The sequence below is a fragment of the Antennarius striatus genome, chromosome 2, assembly GCF_040054535.1.
Source record: "Antennarius striatus isolate MH-2024 chromosome 2, ASM4005453v1, whole genome shotgun sequence".
Lineage (NCBI taxonomy): Eukaryota > Metazoa > Chordata > Actinopteri > Lophiiformes > Antennariidae > Antennarius > Antennarius striatus.
This window is the reverse complement of record NC_090777.1, coordinates 22,435,797-22,454,415: the sequence shown is the minus strand read 5'-3', so window position 1 is coordinate 22,454,415 and position 18,619 is coordinate 22,435,797. Positions and strand designations below refer to the sequence as shown.

General features: G+C 43.3%; 2 protein-coding genes across 3 annotated transcripts; one reads left to right on the top strand and one right to left on the bottom strand.

The window, feature by feature from the left end:
- The first annotated feature begins 1,436 nt into the window (after positions 1–1,436).
- gpr37l1b (G protein-coupled receptor 37 like 1b) lies at positions 1,437–7,065 on the top strand. Of its 2 annotated transcripts, XM_068325139.1 has the most exons (5): positions 1,437–1,645; positions 2,001–2,542; positions 3,884–4,192; positions 4,603–4,974; positions 5,378–7,065. In XM_068325139.1, exons 2-5 carry the CDS (start codon positions 2,066–2,068, stop codon positions 5,549–5,551), a joined length of 1,332 nt encoding a protein of 443 aa, XP_068181240.1. In that variant the 5' UTR covers positions 1,437–1,645; positions 2,001–2,065; the 3' UTR covers positions 5,552–7,065. The 2 variants fall into 2 exon arrangements, with proteins under 2 accessions (XP_068181240.1, XP_068181231.1); XM_068325130.1 differs by having other exon boundaries at positions 1,437–2,542.
- A 4,408-nt stretch (positions 7,066–11,473) lies between these two features.
- Positions 11,474–18,468, bottom strand: LOC137613170 (ADP-ribosylation factor-like protein 8A). Its single transcript, XM_068342139.1, has 7 exons — positions 18,100–18,468; positions 17,483–17,563; positions 16,479–16,552; positions 15,670–15,763; positions 15,378–15,445; positions 14,977–15,047; positions 11,474–14,569 (listed from the first exon to the last, which is right to left on the bottom strand). The coding sequence occupies exons 1-7, from the start codon at positions 18,220–18,222 to the stop codon at positions 14,517–14,519; spliced, it is 564 nt and encodes a 187-aa protein (XP_068198240.1). The 5' UTR covers positions 18,223–18,468; the 3' UTR covers positions 11,474–14,516.
- Positions 18,469–18,619: the final 151 nt, after the last annotated feature.

Sequence of the window (18,619 nt, the reverse complement as noted above, 5' to 3'; positions counted from 1 at the left end):
AGCATGCTGCAGGATATTGATGGAAGCCTGTGGATTTGTCCAGATCTCAGGACCTGCTGAATGAATGGGTAAAAGTTCCAGTAAGGCATGGCTTGTCCATGCAGGGTGAAGTACAGGAGACAATTTGGCTGACAGTGACTGGAGCTGAGCACAAAATTGAGTTCAAATCGAACCAAAACCAAAGTCTCTGTACTTTGCTCTGACTCTTCAGCTGCTCTGACATGGCTGGATGCTCAAAGTCTGAACATATTTAGGAAATGACAGCTGTAGAAAGATGAAGGACAGGCTAAAAAAAGAAAATGGGGTCACATATTCTATCCATACTCAAAAAACACAAAGTTCTCTACAGGTTTCAGATCCAGTCTGGTCGGTTAACTGGGACGAAATCTTCAGAACTCAGTGTCAGACGATGATCAATGATTCATAGGCTGCAGACCTGACGAAGTTCATCCCAGAAACCAGCCAACTAGAGACGTCGGTAAGGGAGGGATAAGAATGATGAAACTATCACAGGACACTGAGTTCCTCTGGATTTATACTGGACTTAAGAGAAAGGAGGAATGTCAGGCTCCGTGGTTTCAAACTAAGTTTCCACACATTTTCTCTGCCATATAAGGCATGTGTGTGTGCGTGCGTGCGTGTGTGCGTGCGTGTGTGTCCACATCTTTCCATCAGAGAGTGACTACCTTATATAGAACTGCAACATTAAAATGGATTTTTAAGCTTTTTTTAAAAGCATCTACTGTCCGTGGAGCTCTCAGGTGAGCAGGAAGAGCATTCCAAAGACAGGGCAGAAGGTATGGCAGAAGACTCTCATGGTCTCCCATGGCGTGAAGCTTGATCCTCTGGATCTGCAAGAAATGTGACTGTCTGGAGCGGAGTTGAAGTGTGATAAGCTCCTTCAGGTAGCTAGAAGCAGTACCGTGAAGGCATGAATATTGGCTGTGGCTGTGCAGAGTGTTGTGAGAAGGTCAAGCAGCTCTGTGATGGAGGCTGATAGATCAAGAAAGGATTATTGGAAAGGATAAATGGGCCTTGCATTTAAATGTCAGGCGTTGGAACGAAGAATATGAAGGCAAAGACAGGAGAGACAAATTAATTCTGTTTTGGTAGAACACAACTGTGAGGGAAATTGTCGTGCAAGAAGAAGGTACCACTGGAAAGGCTGATGATACCAGATGTTGTCATTTATGATACCGCAACGGGGTTGAGAGTTAGCTTCACTTGTTTACCAGACAGATGTGTGGAACAAACTGGCCCTGGCTGCTGTCGCTCGGCCACCAGAGGGCAGCAGAGATGACTAAGTGGCATTCAGTTCTAGACAAAAAGAGCAAAACCAAGTATGCATGCAGACAAATGTGTGCATCTGTGTGCGTGCCAACTCTGTTTGTGGACCTGTCGCTGTGAATGTGTGTCCAGACAAAAGCTCCATCCAGCCATACTGCCTGTTCCCAGTCCTCCCAGTCCCTTCCATCTGAAGCCCAGAGACAGAAGCCTCAGAACCTATACGACCCTCAGCTGGCTCCCCTTCTCCTGCTGGAGCTCCTACAGTTGGACAGCTGGTTGGACTCATTGATGGATGGGAAAAACAGGAATTTAAACTTATTTTAAAAAAGGGGAGAAAAGAGGAGAGAGGACAGAAGAGGTGAGTCCGTCATATCTCTGGAATACAATCTGACTTCCCATCCTGGTCATCGGCAGGAGTTTCTCCATCATTAAGGAACATTTTCAAACTTGGATTCTCAGCTGCTAACTGTCAGAATCTGGAATTGTGGAATTTCCTGAATAAATTTGACTTTTAGTTGAACTTTTGGACGAGTATTTGGAGGTTCCCTGGAGCACTGCTCAATTATTCTGCCTTCACATCGTTAAAACTGATCCTGCCCAATTCTGGTTTTCTTCTTGAATCATGGGTCTGCTTGTTGCTCTGTGTTTGTTCCTGTCGCTGCTGTTCACTGATACAAAGAGTGTTGATCAACGGCGACCCTCTACCCCCATAGAACTGGAATCCCTCTGGACCTCCAAGCAACTTGACAGCCCCACCAAAAACCTTCCTCCCTCTGAGATGGTGGATCTAGACATCGACCAGCATGGCCGAATTGCCCGCAGCACCAACGATGAGGAGCAACAATCCACCTTTAGTCAATCCTTTGAGAATGACTCGATGACGGCGCCACAGCTCACCGAGTTCGACAGGACAACTGTAGCAGGGGTGAGTGCCGGTAACACCTCCAGCACCAACCCTGACGCCACAGGAAGCTTCAACCCCTTCTACACGATGGCAGAGAACTTCTACGTGGCCTACATCATTCTCTTCCTGGCGGGTCTGTTACTGGCCGTAGGCGTGGTGGGAAACATGGCGGTCATGTGCGTTGTCTGGAACAACTACTATATGAGGTCCGCTTGGAACTACTTGCTGGCCAGCATGGCATTCTGGGACTTCCTTATCCTGGTGCTCTGCCTTCCTGTAGTTGCTCTAAACCAGCTTTCCCATAGGAGGATCCTGGGTGACATCACATGCTGCATGGTGCCTTATATGGAGGTGGGTGGGGATTATGGGGAAATAAGGTGAATCTTCATTGTCGTTTCATGACCTGGGTTTTAGACTTTTTGCTGATGAATGATGTTTTGCTGTGGTGGTAGCAACAGATCTCGATTACGTTGGGCGATCAGTAGGCAGTCACGAGATGCCATACGCGCATTCTATTGGCTGACGGCATCCGGAAGTGCGCCCTGTTCTGTGAGTCTCGGACTTACGTGAGACATAAAAGTGCTTTAAACAGTTGATAAGAGTGAAAAAGGTAATACAGATAGAAGGTGGTTTAATATCAGTATGGGGAGGGTCATAAATGTTTAAATTACCGTAAATAATAAGAAAAATAGTTTATTGCTCTATCGTGGAATTTGTTAATTGCGTATGGTTCCTGGAACGCATTAACTGCAAGGAATGAGGGATCACTGTATTTCTTGTTGGTTGTTGGAACTCAATTTATTACCATTGGTGGTTTTCACATAACCCTGGTCCACTGGGGCCCCCTGTTGGACTGCTGCCGCTTTATTTCTGCAGGAATCTGTGATTGGATGGGGGGGGTCGTTCTTGTTCATCCTGTGGCAGAAATTGAAGCAGGTATGAAAGGAGTGAGGGCAAAACAAAGTGAACTTTGCCTGCATGTCAGGAAGACAACACTGAAAACTCCTCCCACATAGCAGAGGGTTGGATCAGCCAACATTCATTAAGGACAAACGAAGAACAAACGAACGAACGAATGAACGAACGAACGAATGAACGAACGAACGAACGAACGAACGAACGAACGAACGAACAAACGAACGAACGAACGAACGAACGAACGAACGAATGACTGAAAACCATCTTGATGATGATGATTCTTGTCTTAAGCTGTTTATCATAACTCATGGGATAGCGGGAGCCTATCCCAGCTAGCTACGGGTGAGAGCACATTCGGTGCACCACTATGCTGCCAAAAATGATTTGTTCAAAAGAAAAAAAACAAAAAAAGCAAATGAGGGTTAAATCTATTTCTACTTATTACATCATCTGACCAGACGCTTTCTGGATAGCTGCATTCTGCATCATTCAGGCTGGACTAAAAACAGAATCATGTGACCATTTATGATGAAGCTACTGAGGTAATGTGATTCAGGAACTGATTAAAACTCATCTGACAAATTAATACTGCACGAAATTGGGGATTTTAGACTGAATGTTGAATAGATGGATATTTTATGTCTTCGTCATTAATACTGCTGCTTCATCAGAGGAAGGAAACCGATTTGTTGACTGAATTAGAAACCCTGAAGCCAGAATTATGGAACATGTCCAAAAACTGGTTCAGTTTGCGTCACTTCCTGCTCCCCATAGGCCGTCTCTCTAGGTATCACCTCCTTCACCCTCTGCGCTCTGGGCATCGACCGTTTTCATGCCGCCACCTCCTCGTCCCGACCGAAGGCCCGGCGGGTGGAGCGCTGCCGCTCGGTGCTGATGAAGCTGCTGCTGGTGTGGCTCGCCGCTCTGCTGCTGTCCAGCCCTGAAATCTTCCTGTGGCAGTTGAGCCGGACGCCATCGCCGTCCAGCGGCCGGCTGGTGGACTCCTGCACCATCACCCCGTCTTCCCCCTTGTCCCTCTATCTGCCCGACTCCCTCCACTCTCTGCTGCTCAGGTATCACCAGGTGAGAACACTCAGGACACGAGACGCCACTCAGGATACAAAACTAATCAACCGACTGACTGATTGACCAACCAACCAATCAACCAACCAGCTGACCAGTCCACCAAACAATCAATGTCCAACCGATTGACCAACCAACCGACCAACAGACCAACTAGCTGAGCAGTCAACCAATCATCCGATCAACTGATTAATCATCCGGCTGACCGATTGACCAACCAACCAACCAACCAACCAACCAACCAACCAACCAACCAACAAACCAACCAACCAACCAACCAACCAACCAACCAGCTAACCAACCAACCAGCTTAGCAATCAGCGTATTGACCAATTAACCAACCAACCAACCAACCAACCAGCTGAGCAATCAACCAACAAACCAACAATTCCCCTTGTGCTCTGCTTTAGGGTCGTATGTGGTGGTGTTTCGGCTGCTACTTCTGCCTCCCAATCCTTTTCACCATCCTTTGCCAAATGGCCACCCGCAACGTCAACAGTGACTCCAACTCTACCCAGAAGCAGCGTAATCACGACGACCGCTCCTCCAATCAGAAGCGTGAGCAGCACCAGGCGGTGGAGCGGCAGCTGAACTGCACGCTGCTAGCTTTAGCTGTGGTTTACGGCGTGTGTGCTCTGCCCGAACACATTTGCAACATCACGCTCACCTACACACACATCACCCTGTCGGAGGACACAGCTGCGATGCTCACTCTGTTACACCACTTCCTGCTGTTCCTCAAGTCATCAGCGACCCCAGTTCTCCTGCTCTGTCTGTGTAAAGTACGCCAGAAAGCTCCACCTATTTATCCATAACTGTGTGTTTCCTGAACGTTTATCTGAACAGAAACAGAAGGGGGCAGCCCAGTCATAACTCAAACATAACATGTTTACGTGATAACAACATTCAGTCTAAAAGTACTGCTCACCTGGTTGTGTTTAATTGACCTGTTTCCGTCTAACGCAACCAATTTCAAAAGTGTTGAAAACTTTGAGTTGTCACTGCCCTCTAGTGGCTGCACAGATGTCTCTACTTAAAACGGACATATTTATATTTCTTTGCGTAAAGAAAATGTCAAGCATTTCTAGTTTCATAAAGATCAGGAAAAATACAGAGTCCTGGTTACTGAACAAATTTCTATGTCACATCGAGGGCACTGGGCTAAATCATGTCGTCATTTTTCAGGCTCTCGGTCAGGCCTTCATGGATTGCTGCTGCTGCTGCTGTCAGGAGTGTCAGCCAAACACAGCGCAAGGCTCGCCAGGCTCCACCCAGATCAAACTGAAAGCTGACAATGAGACGTCCATCTTCTTCGACAAGGCGAAAGACACGTCGGCCATCCTATCTGTCACCAGCTAGAGCCATCTCTCCCTCTAGAACCCCTGCCTAATGAGTTTTCTTTTTCCAACCCCTCTTTCTTGACGCCAGTCTTTTAATTTTCCTCCAGAGTACTGTTGTATGATATTTCTGCATGGACACCATCACTTCTCCAGACTCCTCCTCCTGCAGGAGGTGGTGTTTAATCTGTAGAGATTAGAAAAGCTGCTGTTCTTGTGTCCGTCATTATGAAAGCAGGACTCTGATTAGACCTTACCCTCCATCTTGCTGCTGTATTGAGGGATGATGTAACGTCTTTGGCTGATTTGCGTGTGGGAAAGTTATGGTGTAAAATATGAAAATGTTTTATGGGTCAAAAGGAAAGTTTTGATGTATGTTTGACAGCATTAAGCTCCTCATTCCTATTTGTACTAGGTCTATTCATGCAGCCAGTCACAAAAAACGATCATTCTGATTAACAACTGATGAAATAATCCATGTTTTATGAGGAAGATATCAATGACATCATTGCAGCAATCCTCGTCACTGTAAAAATGATGTTATTTGTCAGAATGTTTGCTTTCTCATGACAGAAACAACCACCTGATGTCCGTCCTGTGTAAATGCTGGCATTGTTTTAAATGCTACCAGGACAGCTAACAATATCATTAGATTATTAATAACGAAGTGCTAGTTGCGATTATTCATGGACACTTTGGTGATGCAGATTTTCCTCAAGTAACAATTTGAGGTTAACCCCTGACAGCAGTGCAACCTCCAAATTAGTTAGTAACCAATCAGAACAGAAATGTTCCTTATCACCTGTTGAATCTGAAGGCAGCTGTTTTTAGTGATTCTGCCTTCAATTTAATCAGGTAAAAAGGATTTTAAAGCTGTTTAAAATTTTCAAATAATATCAGCATTATTGTAAATGGTGTTAACTGGGGAAAAATAATCTGGCCATCCATAGGGTCCGGTTCACCCTAACCGTAACCCTAACCCTAACCCAAGAGCTCCACAAAGGACTGTTACGAGATGCCACTTTGAATCATGGAGACCAGATGATTCAGTCACTAGAGGAGGTTTTGATTTTATATCCTGAAAGGTTTCATCAGGAAATCACTGAAATCGCACTAATTTAAGCCTGTTAAACACTGAAAAGGACCAGACTGACTTAAACTGATGTTAAAATGCTAAGTTGTTAAAAAAGAGCTAATGCTAACAAAATAGTATTGTAAAAAGACCTCATGCTAACGTGTTAGCCTTTTCTAAACGCCTAATGCTAAGATGCTAGTTAGGTAAAAACAAAAAGATGTTAGCCCTCGAAAACATCTCTGTAGCAATTCAGCCATGACAACCAGATGCCGGAGTCACACCCCAAAATGATCCTGTCACGATGACCTTCCATGTTTGACCTGTACGTGGTAGCAATCGTGTTTTCTGATGGTAAATATCCTGTTAGTTTATTGTTTGATCGTATGTGAATATGCGTAAAAATTGGCTTCAAATGTCAAACTAATATTTTATTACTGTTTAATAAAGGGACACAAACATTAACATTGGCACCTGGATTGTTTTTAGTGTTTTTTTGTTATAGGGTTGTGTCAGGTGGGTTTTTTTTTTAACTAACTTCTCAGTCATGACAACCTGAAAAGACTTGGATAACAATCAGCGGGGTATAAAAACCAGTCACTCATTCACGTCTCCTCTATGCAGATGATACCCTGGTATACCTAACAATAGACTCATTTAGTAACCTCAGTGAGATAAAATACTAAGCAAACCATCTAGACCTGACTAGATCCTCTTATCTTACTGCCATGGAGAAAAAGCAACCAAAACAGGAAGGAATGAGTTGCTGAGTCTCCAATCCCTTGATTCTTCTGGTTGCTGATAGTTTATAATGTGCCAAACTAGGGAAAAGAACAGGCTGGGGTTCTTCATGTTTTCACATTGTGGTCACACAGAATTCCACATTCAGCTATTTCCAAATTAATATAGAGTAGTTACAGTTAACCTGTTTTCATGGACGTCCAAATTGTGTTAATTTCTGTAACATTTTTTACTTCTATCATTAAGATTAATGATTAATGATATGAACAGAAACTATGATCTTTGTACCACAAGTTTAGGAGACAACAGCACTGACATCAACCCTTTCATCAGGAGGAACAAAACACAGAAACAAGAAACGGTTCAGAGAAACTAATGAAAAACTTTCCTGCAGTTTGAAATGGTGTGAAGGAATTTGTCCTTCTGCTTAGAGGAGTGAGGAGGAGAGCTGCTGTGCTGCATATCAATGACCTCACTACTGTCCTGTCGCCATGGGATACGAGCCCAAATTCACATCCGAGAACAAACACACACTGTTCTGTTAATTTAGAAACCCAAAGTCTTTTCTAATCAACAAACAGCCCAGCCTCTCTCCTCCCCCCACCGGTGCCTGGTTACCCCGAGGCAACCCATAAAGGGGATTTACACATTTAAAGGGCAGTTAGGAGACATCTTAAAGATCAGATCAAAGTTGAAGAAAATCATTAATGGGGGCTGAGGAAATACTACCTGAACAGTGATTTCCACATTTTATCAGAACAATAAAAGTTGAAGTTTTTGATAATGTAACTTTCCAGAGTTGGAAACATCCTGTTGCGAGCGTTGGACACCAGGAACCTAAAGCAGCAGGACATCCTTTACGATGCCGACGCCATCCTGACCCTGTTGAGTCTGAGAGAGATCACAGTAGGGATTCAGCTCTTCTTCATCTGAGGAGCATCAATAAACTAAACAGAGTCTGCAGTAGAAACACAACTGGAAGGTCTGATGATTTTTCCTTGTTGTTTTGGCCATAGATTGGTTGTTGATTGCATACATGAGCAAGGCTGGAAGGAAACTTAATAAACGTGCAAAGCGAAGCCCACATTAATTGGCTCTGGCTTAGTGGTACTTCTCATTTTGTGACGCAATCCTTTCCTCTCTTTCAGTCGGGGTTTCACTCAGAATTCGTTGCCGTTTTCTGTCTTATTCCTGCTGTTTGGACTCTTTGCTAAAAAATTGTTGGAACAGTTATGACACTCTAAAATTACGTTAACTGGAAGTCCATGTACAGCTTATTTCTATATCTTATTTTTATAGCTTGTTTCTTCTCCTAACATAGCAGATGCCTTACGCCATATTGTTCATGTGATTCCTTCTGGCAGATGCGCCGTGATTGGTTGGGCGCTTGATTGACAGGTAGTTGGTGGAGTTGGTGATGGCGTGACAGCGTTAGACTTTCAAGTGAGCTTATTCAGATATATAAATGAGGGATATATATATACAGTATATAGACCAGCGATGCAGTGATGCTGGTTAAATAGCATTACATCATTAATTAGCAGACGCATCTGGTCTTTAAGGGAATGGCCTGTGATTGGTTAAACTTACTTTAACCCACATGATTTTCACCCACATATGATGAACAGATTAAACATTTGCTTCCTGAAATTTCATGTCTATTTTTTTGTAGGATTCACTACGAAGTCTTTAAAATCTATTTTCAGACTTAGTGAACAGAGGAGGTTGTTCTCATTAGTAGTGATGAGAGCTCCTCGAGAACAGACCGCCTCTGTTCACTAATGAAGGCGCGCTGTCCAGACGAGACCTCCATCAGACTGGATGGACCCAGCATTAGGTAACAGGAAGGTCACCGGTTCGAGTCCCTCATCCATCTGTCAGGTGGGTGTGTACATCCCATACCCACTTCTTTCTTTTAAGGGTGGGTTAGGGGGGTCTGGATTCATGACAAGACAATAAGACCTAATAAAAATATATGTCCCTAACTTGATTTTTTAATGTAACACTCAGATCGCAACTTTGTTGCTAATGGCTGCTAACTTTAGCTTATATTCGCGGGTTGTCTCAAAGAGTACTGGTTCCTTTTACCTGTACAGGCAGATACTGTATGTTTCATATCAGTGGCAATATGGAGCTGGAACATTATCTTCCTCCTCACCGAAAACAAGCTGAAGAGGTCACACGCAGAGTTCACGTTCAGAGTTCAGAGTTCACGTCATCCCTGGTCCCATGGCTCATCATAAACACTTACAATAAAGTTAGAGGAACAGGACAAGTGACTCCAGGGACACCAGTAGGGTGTTGCGTGTTTGTTCATCTGTGACTTCCAAAAACCACCATCACCATTGACCCAGCACCGTCACATGATCTGCTGACCCTTTGTAAGGTTTCTACAGAAGGGGAGGAACGATAACTGAACCAATCAGAGTGCCATGAGGGAACAACTGCTTTTGATGTCACTTTTAAAAACGAGACTCACTTTTTCTTATTTTTGAAGTCACGTATGGAAGCAACGATATTTATTTAAAGTGACAAACAAACCGAACCGGGACAACGATATTCACCTGACTGATTCACTGAACACACCGTTAAACATCCAACTTCATTTATCCCAGCGACATGAAACACAACCCACCCAGAAGTGTGCTTGTGTTCCTCTGAACTCAATGAACAAACTAATCTGGCCTGAATGTCTCTCTCTCTCTCTCTCACACACACACACACACACACACACACACACACACACACACACACACACACACACACACACACACACACACACACACACGCACACACAATCACAGTGTTGGTTTTGTTCTGTGGGAAAACCGATGAAGAAGCGGGGGAGGGTGGGGGGATACCATTGCTATGACGACGAGCATGGGGTCCCGATGGAGAGCTAGGTTGACTCTCATCGGAACAAAGTGGTGGGACCACCTTGTCCACCAGACAGGAAACACTGAGGCTTTGTTGACAGCTATAAAAGTAGCTACACACATACACACACACGCTCGCACACACGCGCGCACACACACACACACACACACACACACACACACAAGAGATGGAGGGAAGGGGGGCCTGAAGAGACGATGGATGGACGGAGAGAAGAGGATAAAGTTTTGTCAGTGCGATCACGTCACAGTGAAATGACCAAAGAGCCAGCATCTTTTTTTCACCTTCACTTCTTTTTGTCCGTCGGTTCTGGAGAGTCTGAGAATGGCAAGCTGCTTGACCTTTGACCCGTCAATCAGAAACGCAAGAGCTGAGACCGGGACTGATGTAACACCACGAGTACAAAACTCACATTGTCATCGATAACACAGTAAAAAGGCTCATTGACATATTTAAATAACTTAACGTGTATTTAAAGAAACAGTTCACCCAAGAGACTAGTTTAAAACACCTGAAAATTAGTTTTAAACAACTGCAGACTAGTTTAAAACACCTGAAGACTAGTTTAAAATACCTGAAGACTAGTTTAAAACATCTGAAGACTAGTTTTAAACAACTGCAGACTAGTTTAAAACATCTGAAGACTAGTTCAAAACACCCCAAGATTAGTTCAAAACATTTGAAGACTAGTTCAAAACACCCTAAGACTAGTTCAAAATATCTGAAGACTAGTTCAAACCTTTTGAAGACTAGTTCAAAATATCCGAAGGCCAGTTTATATAACACTTGAAAACTAGATTAAAATGCCTAAAGATTTAAAAACCACAGGAAGATAACAAATAATTAATAAAAAATTCAAAATTTTCTGAAATTTAATCCATGGAATTTATTTTAAAAAATTATGAATATTTTCTGACTTTTAATATACTAATTTCGTAGAATCTGGATCAGCTGCCAGATGAACAAACTGATTAGAGGAAGAGGTTTGACACGTGAGTGCTGCCCCCTGCTGCCCATCAGTGACCCTGCAATCAAAAACCTGACGTCAGAAACTAACTCCTCTGGTCTTCCTTAAACTAAACATTTTCCTTTAGAGCTCATTTCCATCCATCCATCCATCCATCCATCCATCCATCCATCCATCCATTTTCTTCACTGAAATTCTGAAACATTCATGCAGAATTTTACAACAAGCATTCCCACTGATTGCTGTGAATGACTGAAGAGAAAGGAGACTCGTGTTCCTTCAAGTTTTAATTAGTATCATACACAAGCATGTTTCTATTAAAACACATCATATATGAACGGAATCAAACTAAATGTACAAACAGCTTAAGAATCGTTTCAGCTCTTCTGCAAAATTATCATGTCACATTTGATTCTTACTTGTTTCAGTTTCACGGCCGATGAAGACTGTGAGGTCTAGGAGGTTGTTTTCACACATCACCATTTCTTTTTGGTAGAGGTTTTATGCAGAAAGTACGAGAGCAAGTGCACTACAATCAAACCTTCACAGATGTGTCTGGAAATTGAATTAAGAAAATCGCACCCTTCATCCTGATCTCCCACAAAACCTTCAGTCATCTGCTAAAAACCAGACAAACAGGGCTGGGAAGGGTCCCTCAGAATCACTTAATCAACCTCTGGGTTTCCGCCGCTGGCGTGGAGAAAGAAAGCAGATCCCGTGGCTAGCTTCGCATCAATGTATGAAATCTGATACTTTACATCCTGAGATTTTACAAAGGTATGTGTCACACTCTGGTGAAGCATCTTAGCAGAATGTGGATCAAATTAAGACTTCAAATCTGTCACCATCCAACAGGAACCTGCCGCTGGACTCAAGCTCTCTGTCGTGGTCAAGTCTGATCGACAAATCCTTCCACTTCATCATCTTCAGCAGATAAATATTCCCTTAAATTCATTAAAAAGCCCAGTACAACACCAATCTTCCTCAAATCCACACCTTCACAGGGTTTTCACTGGACAATTTTTAGAAAATCAAACGTTGTCTAAAAGAGACATCAGGACTCAAGAGTCTGGAACTGGAGCAGCTGGATTAAGACACATTCATCCAAATGGTCAAAGTTGTGCTTGTCAATATTGGATCCGAGAGGTACTGGTTCTACTGGTTCTTGAACACAGCTGCTCTAGATCCATGGCCCTGGATGGTTAATGTGGAAAAAAAAATCTGCCTTCATTTGTTGGGCCAAAGACCAGTCAGACGGAATCAAGGAGAACTAGCACTGGTTTAAGACCAACAAAGTGTTTTTTGGCCAGAACGGTTCTGGGGTGTCTCTGAAAGGAAACATCCTCCAAGAACGAAAAACAATCATCTGTCTACTCTGTTTCTGCATAAAGCTCCAAAATGAGTGTTGACGGTTGGTGACGTCATAAAACTATAAACCTTCAAGTCATTTTCAGCCAACAGATCCTCAGTTGTCATGACACAAGAACTAGAAACATTTCACTTCTTAGTCTGAGGGAACGTTCTTGCTTCAGAGTGAGTTCTCAAGTTCTCTACCCGTAAAACAGGAACCCAGAAAGACTCAAGTGTTGTTTGATTGGCAAATGCAAGACCAACAGTTTGTAAACAGTGCCTGCAGCCCAGTCGGTTCTGAGAGGAACCTTCATGGAACGAATGGGCGGACAACCAACCAACCAGACAAACAACCAACCAACCAGACAAACAACCAACCCACCAATGAATGTGTGTGAAAACAGCCTCCCTGAATGACAGAACGACACCCTAAAATTGCTCATGTCACAAAAATGTCTTTGCTGCCTTCCATTTCCACGCCACCTTGTTGAAGTGATTAAACTCGGGACGACATTATTATAAATCTGTGAGAAACCACCAACGCATTTTGATCTGGTAACCAAATAAATTTAGTTTTGTCCGAAACAAAAAAGAACAAATCCAACTGTGTCAAAGAATAAATAAAGTGACGAAAACTTTTCAATCAATTTTTAAAATAAAGGTTTAATATGAGGGAGCTTCATCGAGCCATTACATCTGCATGATGTGAATGTAGCCATTGATCATGTGACACCCCTGGTCCAATCAGATAACACTGAAACGAGTCGACTGATGAAGTCAAATAAAAAAATAGCAACAATATAAAACACAAGAAATAAAAAAGCTCATTACACAGATATGACCAGACATTTCTTCTTCTGCAGTTTAAGTACCACGCTCTTACATCTGGCCAGACCAGGTTATGTCACAGGATTATTAACATTATTCTCATTATTAATATCTTACAAAACAAAATCAACAGTGCAATAAAAAGGTTTTAACCCCTCACTCGGCTGGAGAAAGGAGGAGGGGCAGGGCTTGGCGACGAGGAAAAGTTAACATCCAAAAAAGGAGAGGTAAGATAGAGGGAATCAGGAGGACAAGCAGTTCACAATAGACGGAGGATTATATAAACATGAAATAATGGAGGTCTGACAGGTAGGTGGAGGGGAAGGGGGGGCGGGGGTAACAGAGGAAATGATGGAGGTAGGAAAAGAGGGTCCACATAACAGGCTCCAGCTAACAACTAATGATGCTAAATGTGTCTTTATATAGATGTAGAGTTTATAAAGTAATGGTGGAGGCTGCTGTGTGGACGGATGCACTGACACCACCTTCTTGCTCAACAGCAACCTGCTGGCTTCATTTCACACAAAATAACAACGGAGGATTTAGTTGTGATGATGGCAACGTTCCGTCCCTTTAAAACCTTCACAGGGAGAAACGTCAAAAGGTTTCTGTCCTGCAAACACCTTTATCTGCTAATAAATAATGTTCCACCGCAGATGTAACCAGGGAAAAGCCTTCAACCACATCACAAAAGTGTTAAATTCACGGGAGCACTGCCTCGTGTCAGAACACTGAGGCTTGAATGGAGAATTACGGCGGATATGTTAGTGTGTGATGGTGATAGGAAAGTTTTTATTACGTTTTTCCTGACTTACAGTTTGAAACAGGCTAAGAGGTTCAAACTGCTCACATAATGGGACGTGGATTTGCTGGTTAGCATTAGCCCGCTAACAAGGTCTATCAGTGTAAACTTAAACAGCCGTCATTTGTGGGAGTGGGGGAAGGGACAGGAAGTGACAGATCTTCACTTCTACGAGGTATCAGTACATCCCAGTGTGTTTGCGTGGGTAAGGGTAAAGGGGGGTATTTATGCAAAGATGGGGTAGAAAGGGAAGGGGGGGGGCACACAGGGGTGATAGGGAGGAAGGTTTTCAGGTGGCCGTGGCCCGTTTCTGTGGAGCACATGTCTTGCTTTCAGGAACTCCTCTTGGTCCTGGAATGTTGGATCAACCACTGAAGAGTGATGTCTGCAGAGAGAAGGACAGGTGTGAGCCGGTTGATAACAGTGGGTGTGTCTTCTCACCAGAGCCAGTGATTGGTGGAAATGAAACCCGAGGACCTCAAGTCTTGTTCCAGGTTAATCCTGTGGGGACACCTTATCAATAATCAGTTCCTGATCATCCAGCTCAGTGGGGCCTTCCATCTGGAACTGGCTCATAAATATGAAACATCGCCTGGAGCCACTTAACAGCTACACACACATTATTAGCTGCACATTATTCAAGCACAAAGTTGACCTTTAACCCATTAAATGATAATAAAATGAGTAAACAAAGCCTTTCCTGCAGCGAAAGAAATGGAAGCATGAAGCTGCTTTTAGCACACGAAACAGGGACAGTCAGCTTCAGTGTGTGTGTGTGTGTGTGTGTGTTACCAATGTTGTCTTTCTCCTTGCAGGAGATGGAGTAGCAGCAGATCTCTCTGTCCTGGATGGCCGACAGGTTCCTGATGAAATCAAATCAAACAACAAATGAAGATGATCCCCACTAACGGCAATACGACTCTTATATCAGGATGTAGTTCATCCACAGATAAGATCTGTCCAAAATGATGTCATAGATAGATAGATAGATAGATAGATAGATAGATAGATAGATAGATAGATAGATAGATAGATAGATAGATAGATAGATAGATAGATAGATAGATAGATAGATAGATAGATAGATAGATAGATAGATAGATAGATAGATAGATAGATAGCTTTAATAATCCCAGAGGAAATTGTACTCATGCATGTTGTCATGGCGATGTCAGCAGTCAGTTTGGACTTACATCCTCTCTATCAGCTCCTTCTCATCCAGAGCTCCTGGCAGGTCCCTCTTATTCCCCAGAACCAAAACCTGAACACACACAAAAAAAGCCATCAGTTGGTCCGCCCACCAGCTCATCCAATCAGCTAATGAATGACACGATGATGGCATCTGCTCAACAGAGATTTAAACATGTGGCTGACAGGAAAGCAAAGCGCCTTGATGCTGAGAGTCAGATCAGTCCCAGGTCACAGTCCGTCGTCTGTTTGTCTGGTCTGTCGTCCGTCTCTCTGGTCCATTCAGGTGGTTCTTACAGGAATCCCCTGCAGCTGCGGTTTGTCCAGCAGGTTGTGGAGTTCGTTCTTGGAGGCTTCAATCTTCTCGGGATCTGCTGCATCCACCATGTAGCTGTAGGAGGACAAAGGGTTAAAAACAGAAACAAGGCAGTCAGAGACTGCAGCATACTGCAACACCCCTGAATATAAAATTTTACCCTGACCTACATTGACCCAGTTTTCCACAGGTGAAGGTCATCATCACATTTTTGTGCCTCTGGCTTCCTGAAAATGTTGCTTTTTGTATTGTGATTATATCTCATCAGGTTTCAGAGATGTGTACCTAAAAAGGTATAAAAGTTAAAATTTGACCTTGACCTAATTTTTCAAGGTCAAGATTGTGATCTAATTTTCATCCCCCTGCCTCCCTGAATATAACCTTTTGTTTCATCTTTCTATCTTATCTGGTTCCTGAGATATGTGCAAAAAATTTACAAAAGTTGAAATTTGACCTTGATCTAGTTTTCTTAAGGTCAAGTTCCACATCTCATTTTCATCCTCAGCTGCCCTAGTAATGTGCTTTTTGTTTCATCTTTCTATCTGCAACAGTTGTGGAGAAATTTGGTGGACCGACAGACGGGCAGACATACGAACACTGACAATTACAATACATCACCGCTTTGTGGGATGTAATCAGACATTCAGCTAGATGATTCCTTCTGATCTCAAAACAAATCTCTTGTGCTCCACATCTGAACACATCATCCAGATTCAATATAACACAACCAGCATGCAGGAGAGTTCTCTGGAATATCACCCCTATAACAGTTTAGGGAACCAGAACTCACACGATGGCACTGACACCTCGGCAGTACCGCTCCCACATGCTCCTGAAGCGAGGCTGACCGCCGATGTCCCACAACTGCAAGCAGAGAGAGAGAGAGTTCAACATTTGTCATTAAAAAATTTTGGTTGACTTTTTTTTTGGTTGACATAACAGTACTGCATCTTTTCCAGCCTTCATGGAAAAGATACAGTAGTGAGCCAACTAGTTGCAAACATCAAGGCCATTGGACCGAAGCTACGACTTTTCCAGAGACACTGGTCACTAATGGAGCCCTGAGCCACACATTTCCAGCTCTGAGACATTAACGTGGCTATACGGGCATGTAAATGAAGCAGTATGCAGCGGACATCGCATCCCGAGCTGGTGAGTTCAATGACTGCTTTAGGGGATTTTGGCACTATCGAAAATGACTTGTTCTCATTCTCGTCTGCCTTCACCGTGGATCCTGGTAGACCCCATCTCACCTGATAGAGCTGATGGGGGTTCACACTGACAGAAAGTGATTCTCTTGTGTCTTTTTACCAGCAGCTGGATACGAGCGAATTTCCAGAGATGCGCACACATGTTAAGAAAATGTTAATCTTGTTTGGGTTCATATATGTGTATGAGCAGACTTTTTCTGTTGTGAACTTGAACAAGAAGGGTTTGAGATCAAAGCTACAGTAACTCCCACCTACATGACATGTTGTACATCTACTGTCATCAGTACTGAGATTCAGAGCTCAAGTTCACTCTTCTCATAAGTGTAAGTGGTTTATCTGTTGTTTTATCAGAGCAACATGTCTGTTTTCACAAAGGTGTATTTTACAGGGTATTCCATGTGCCCTGATGCGTTCATCTGAATGCTTACTTTTGGTAACTTCATTATTGTTGCATCTAAATATAAATACCAAAATATGTATGTGCATCTTTAATCGTTTTTATATTGTCACATCATCAAGTCTGGCCCAGCCTCCAAAAAGTTTAGACACTCATGGATTACATGAAGAGAATAGAATTACCAACCTTGATGGTGACGTTGCCCTTGGTGATCTTCCTCATGTTGAATCCAACAGTGGGAATCATGTCTTCACTAAATTGTCCAGACTAGAACACACACACACACACACACACACACACACACACACACACACACACACACACACACACACACACACACACACACACACACACACACACAGAAAACCATACAACATTCAGTATTTATACGATACATTTATAGATGCAGATAGATGACACTGTTAAAGTAAGAGTGACTGTATGAGACTAAAGCACATAAAATGAAGCCATTGACTTATTGCAGAAGGAAAAGGTAGACAAAGAACAGGAAAAAGCCTAAAAGTTTATCGATTCTCCACCTCCGGCCCTGCAGAAGGCACCGGAGCTGAGGTTCTTCCCAAGGAAAAGGCCCTTTATTCTAACAGACACTAAAAACATCCTCCGGTGATGAGGAGCCAGCTTCTGATCAGAGGGCTGGTGTCTACGGAGCGTCAGCAGCCTCCTGTCCGACGACAACTATTGGCCTGATTGTTAATCACATCTCCAAGCTGATCTCATCAACGCAGGATAACAATGGATGAAACCAGATGACATGACAGCTGGAGTTAGCATCTTAGCCTTACCGCTATCACGTTGACGAAGGTGGTTTTCCCGGAGTACTGCAGCCCCACCAGGGTCAGCTCCATCTCCTCTTTCCAGAAGAGCGCCTTGAACCAGTCCAACAGTTTATTGATCAGCGCTATCATCTTTTTCGTTGATGCTAATGCTAGCTGCGGCTGCTACGTCTAGGTGGCTATGCTTGCTAGCTACGGTAGTGGTGCCGACAGTCTGTTTGCTATACACTGACAGTTTCAGCGACAACCACTGACAGTAACGGGATAACGGACGACGCCGGCAGAAGTTGTATAAAACGGGCAGAATCCTCGGTGTGTTCCGGCTACAATGTCCGTTGTGTGTTTTTCTATCAACTAGCAACGCCTTCGATGTTCGGCGCTGTCAGAACGGAAATAATATACACTACCATATCCGGTATGACCTTTCAAATTAAAGGCCAACAGGAAGATAATTTGCTTTTGTTAATTAAATAGAGACTCAACTGCGCATAAATACTATTTTTGAATACAAATTAACGTCGAACTAAGC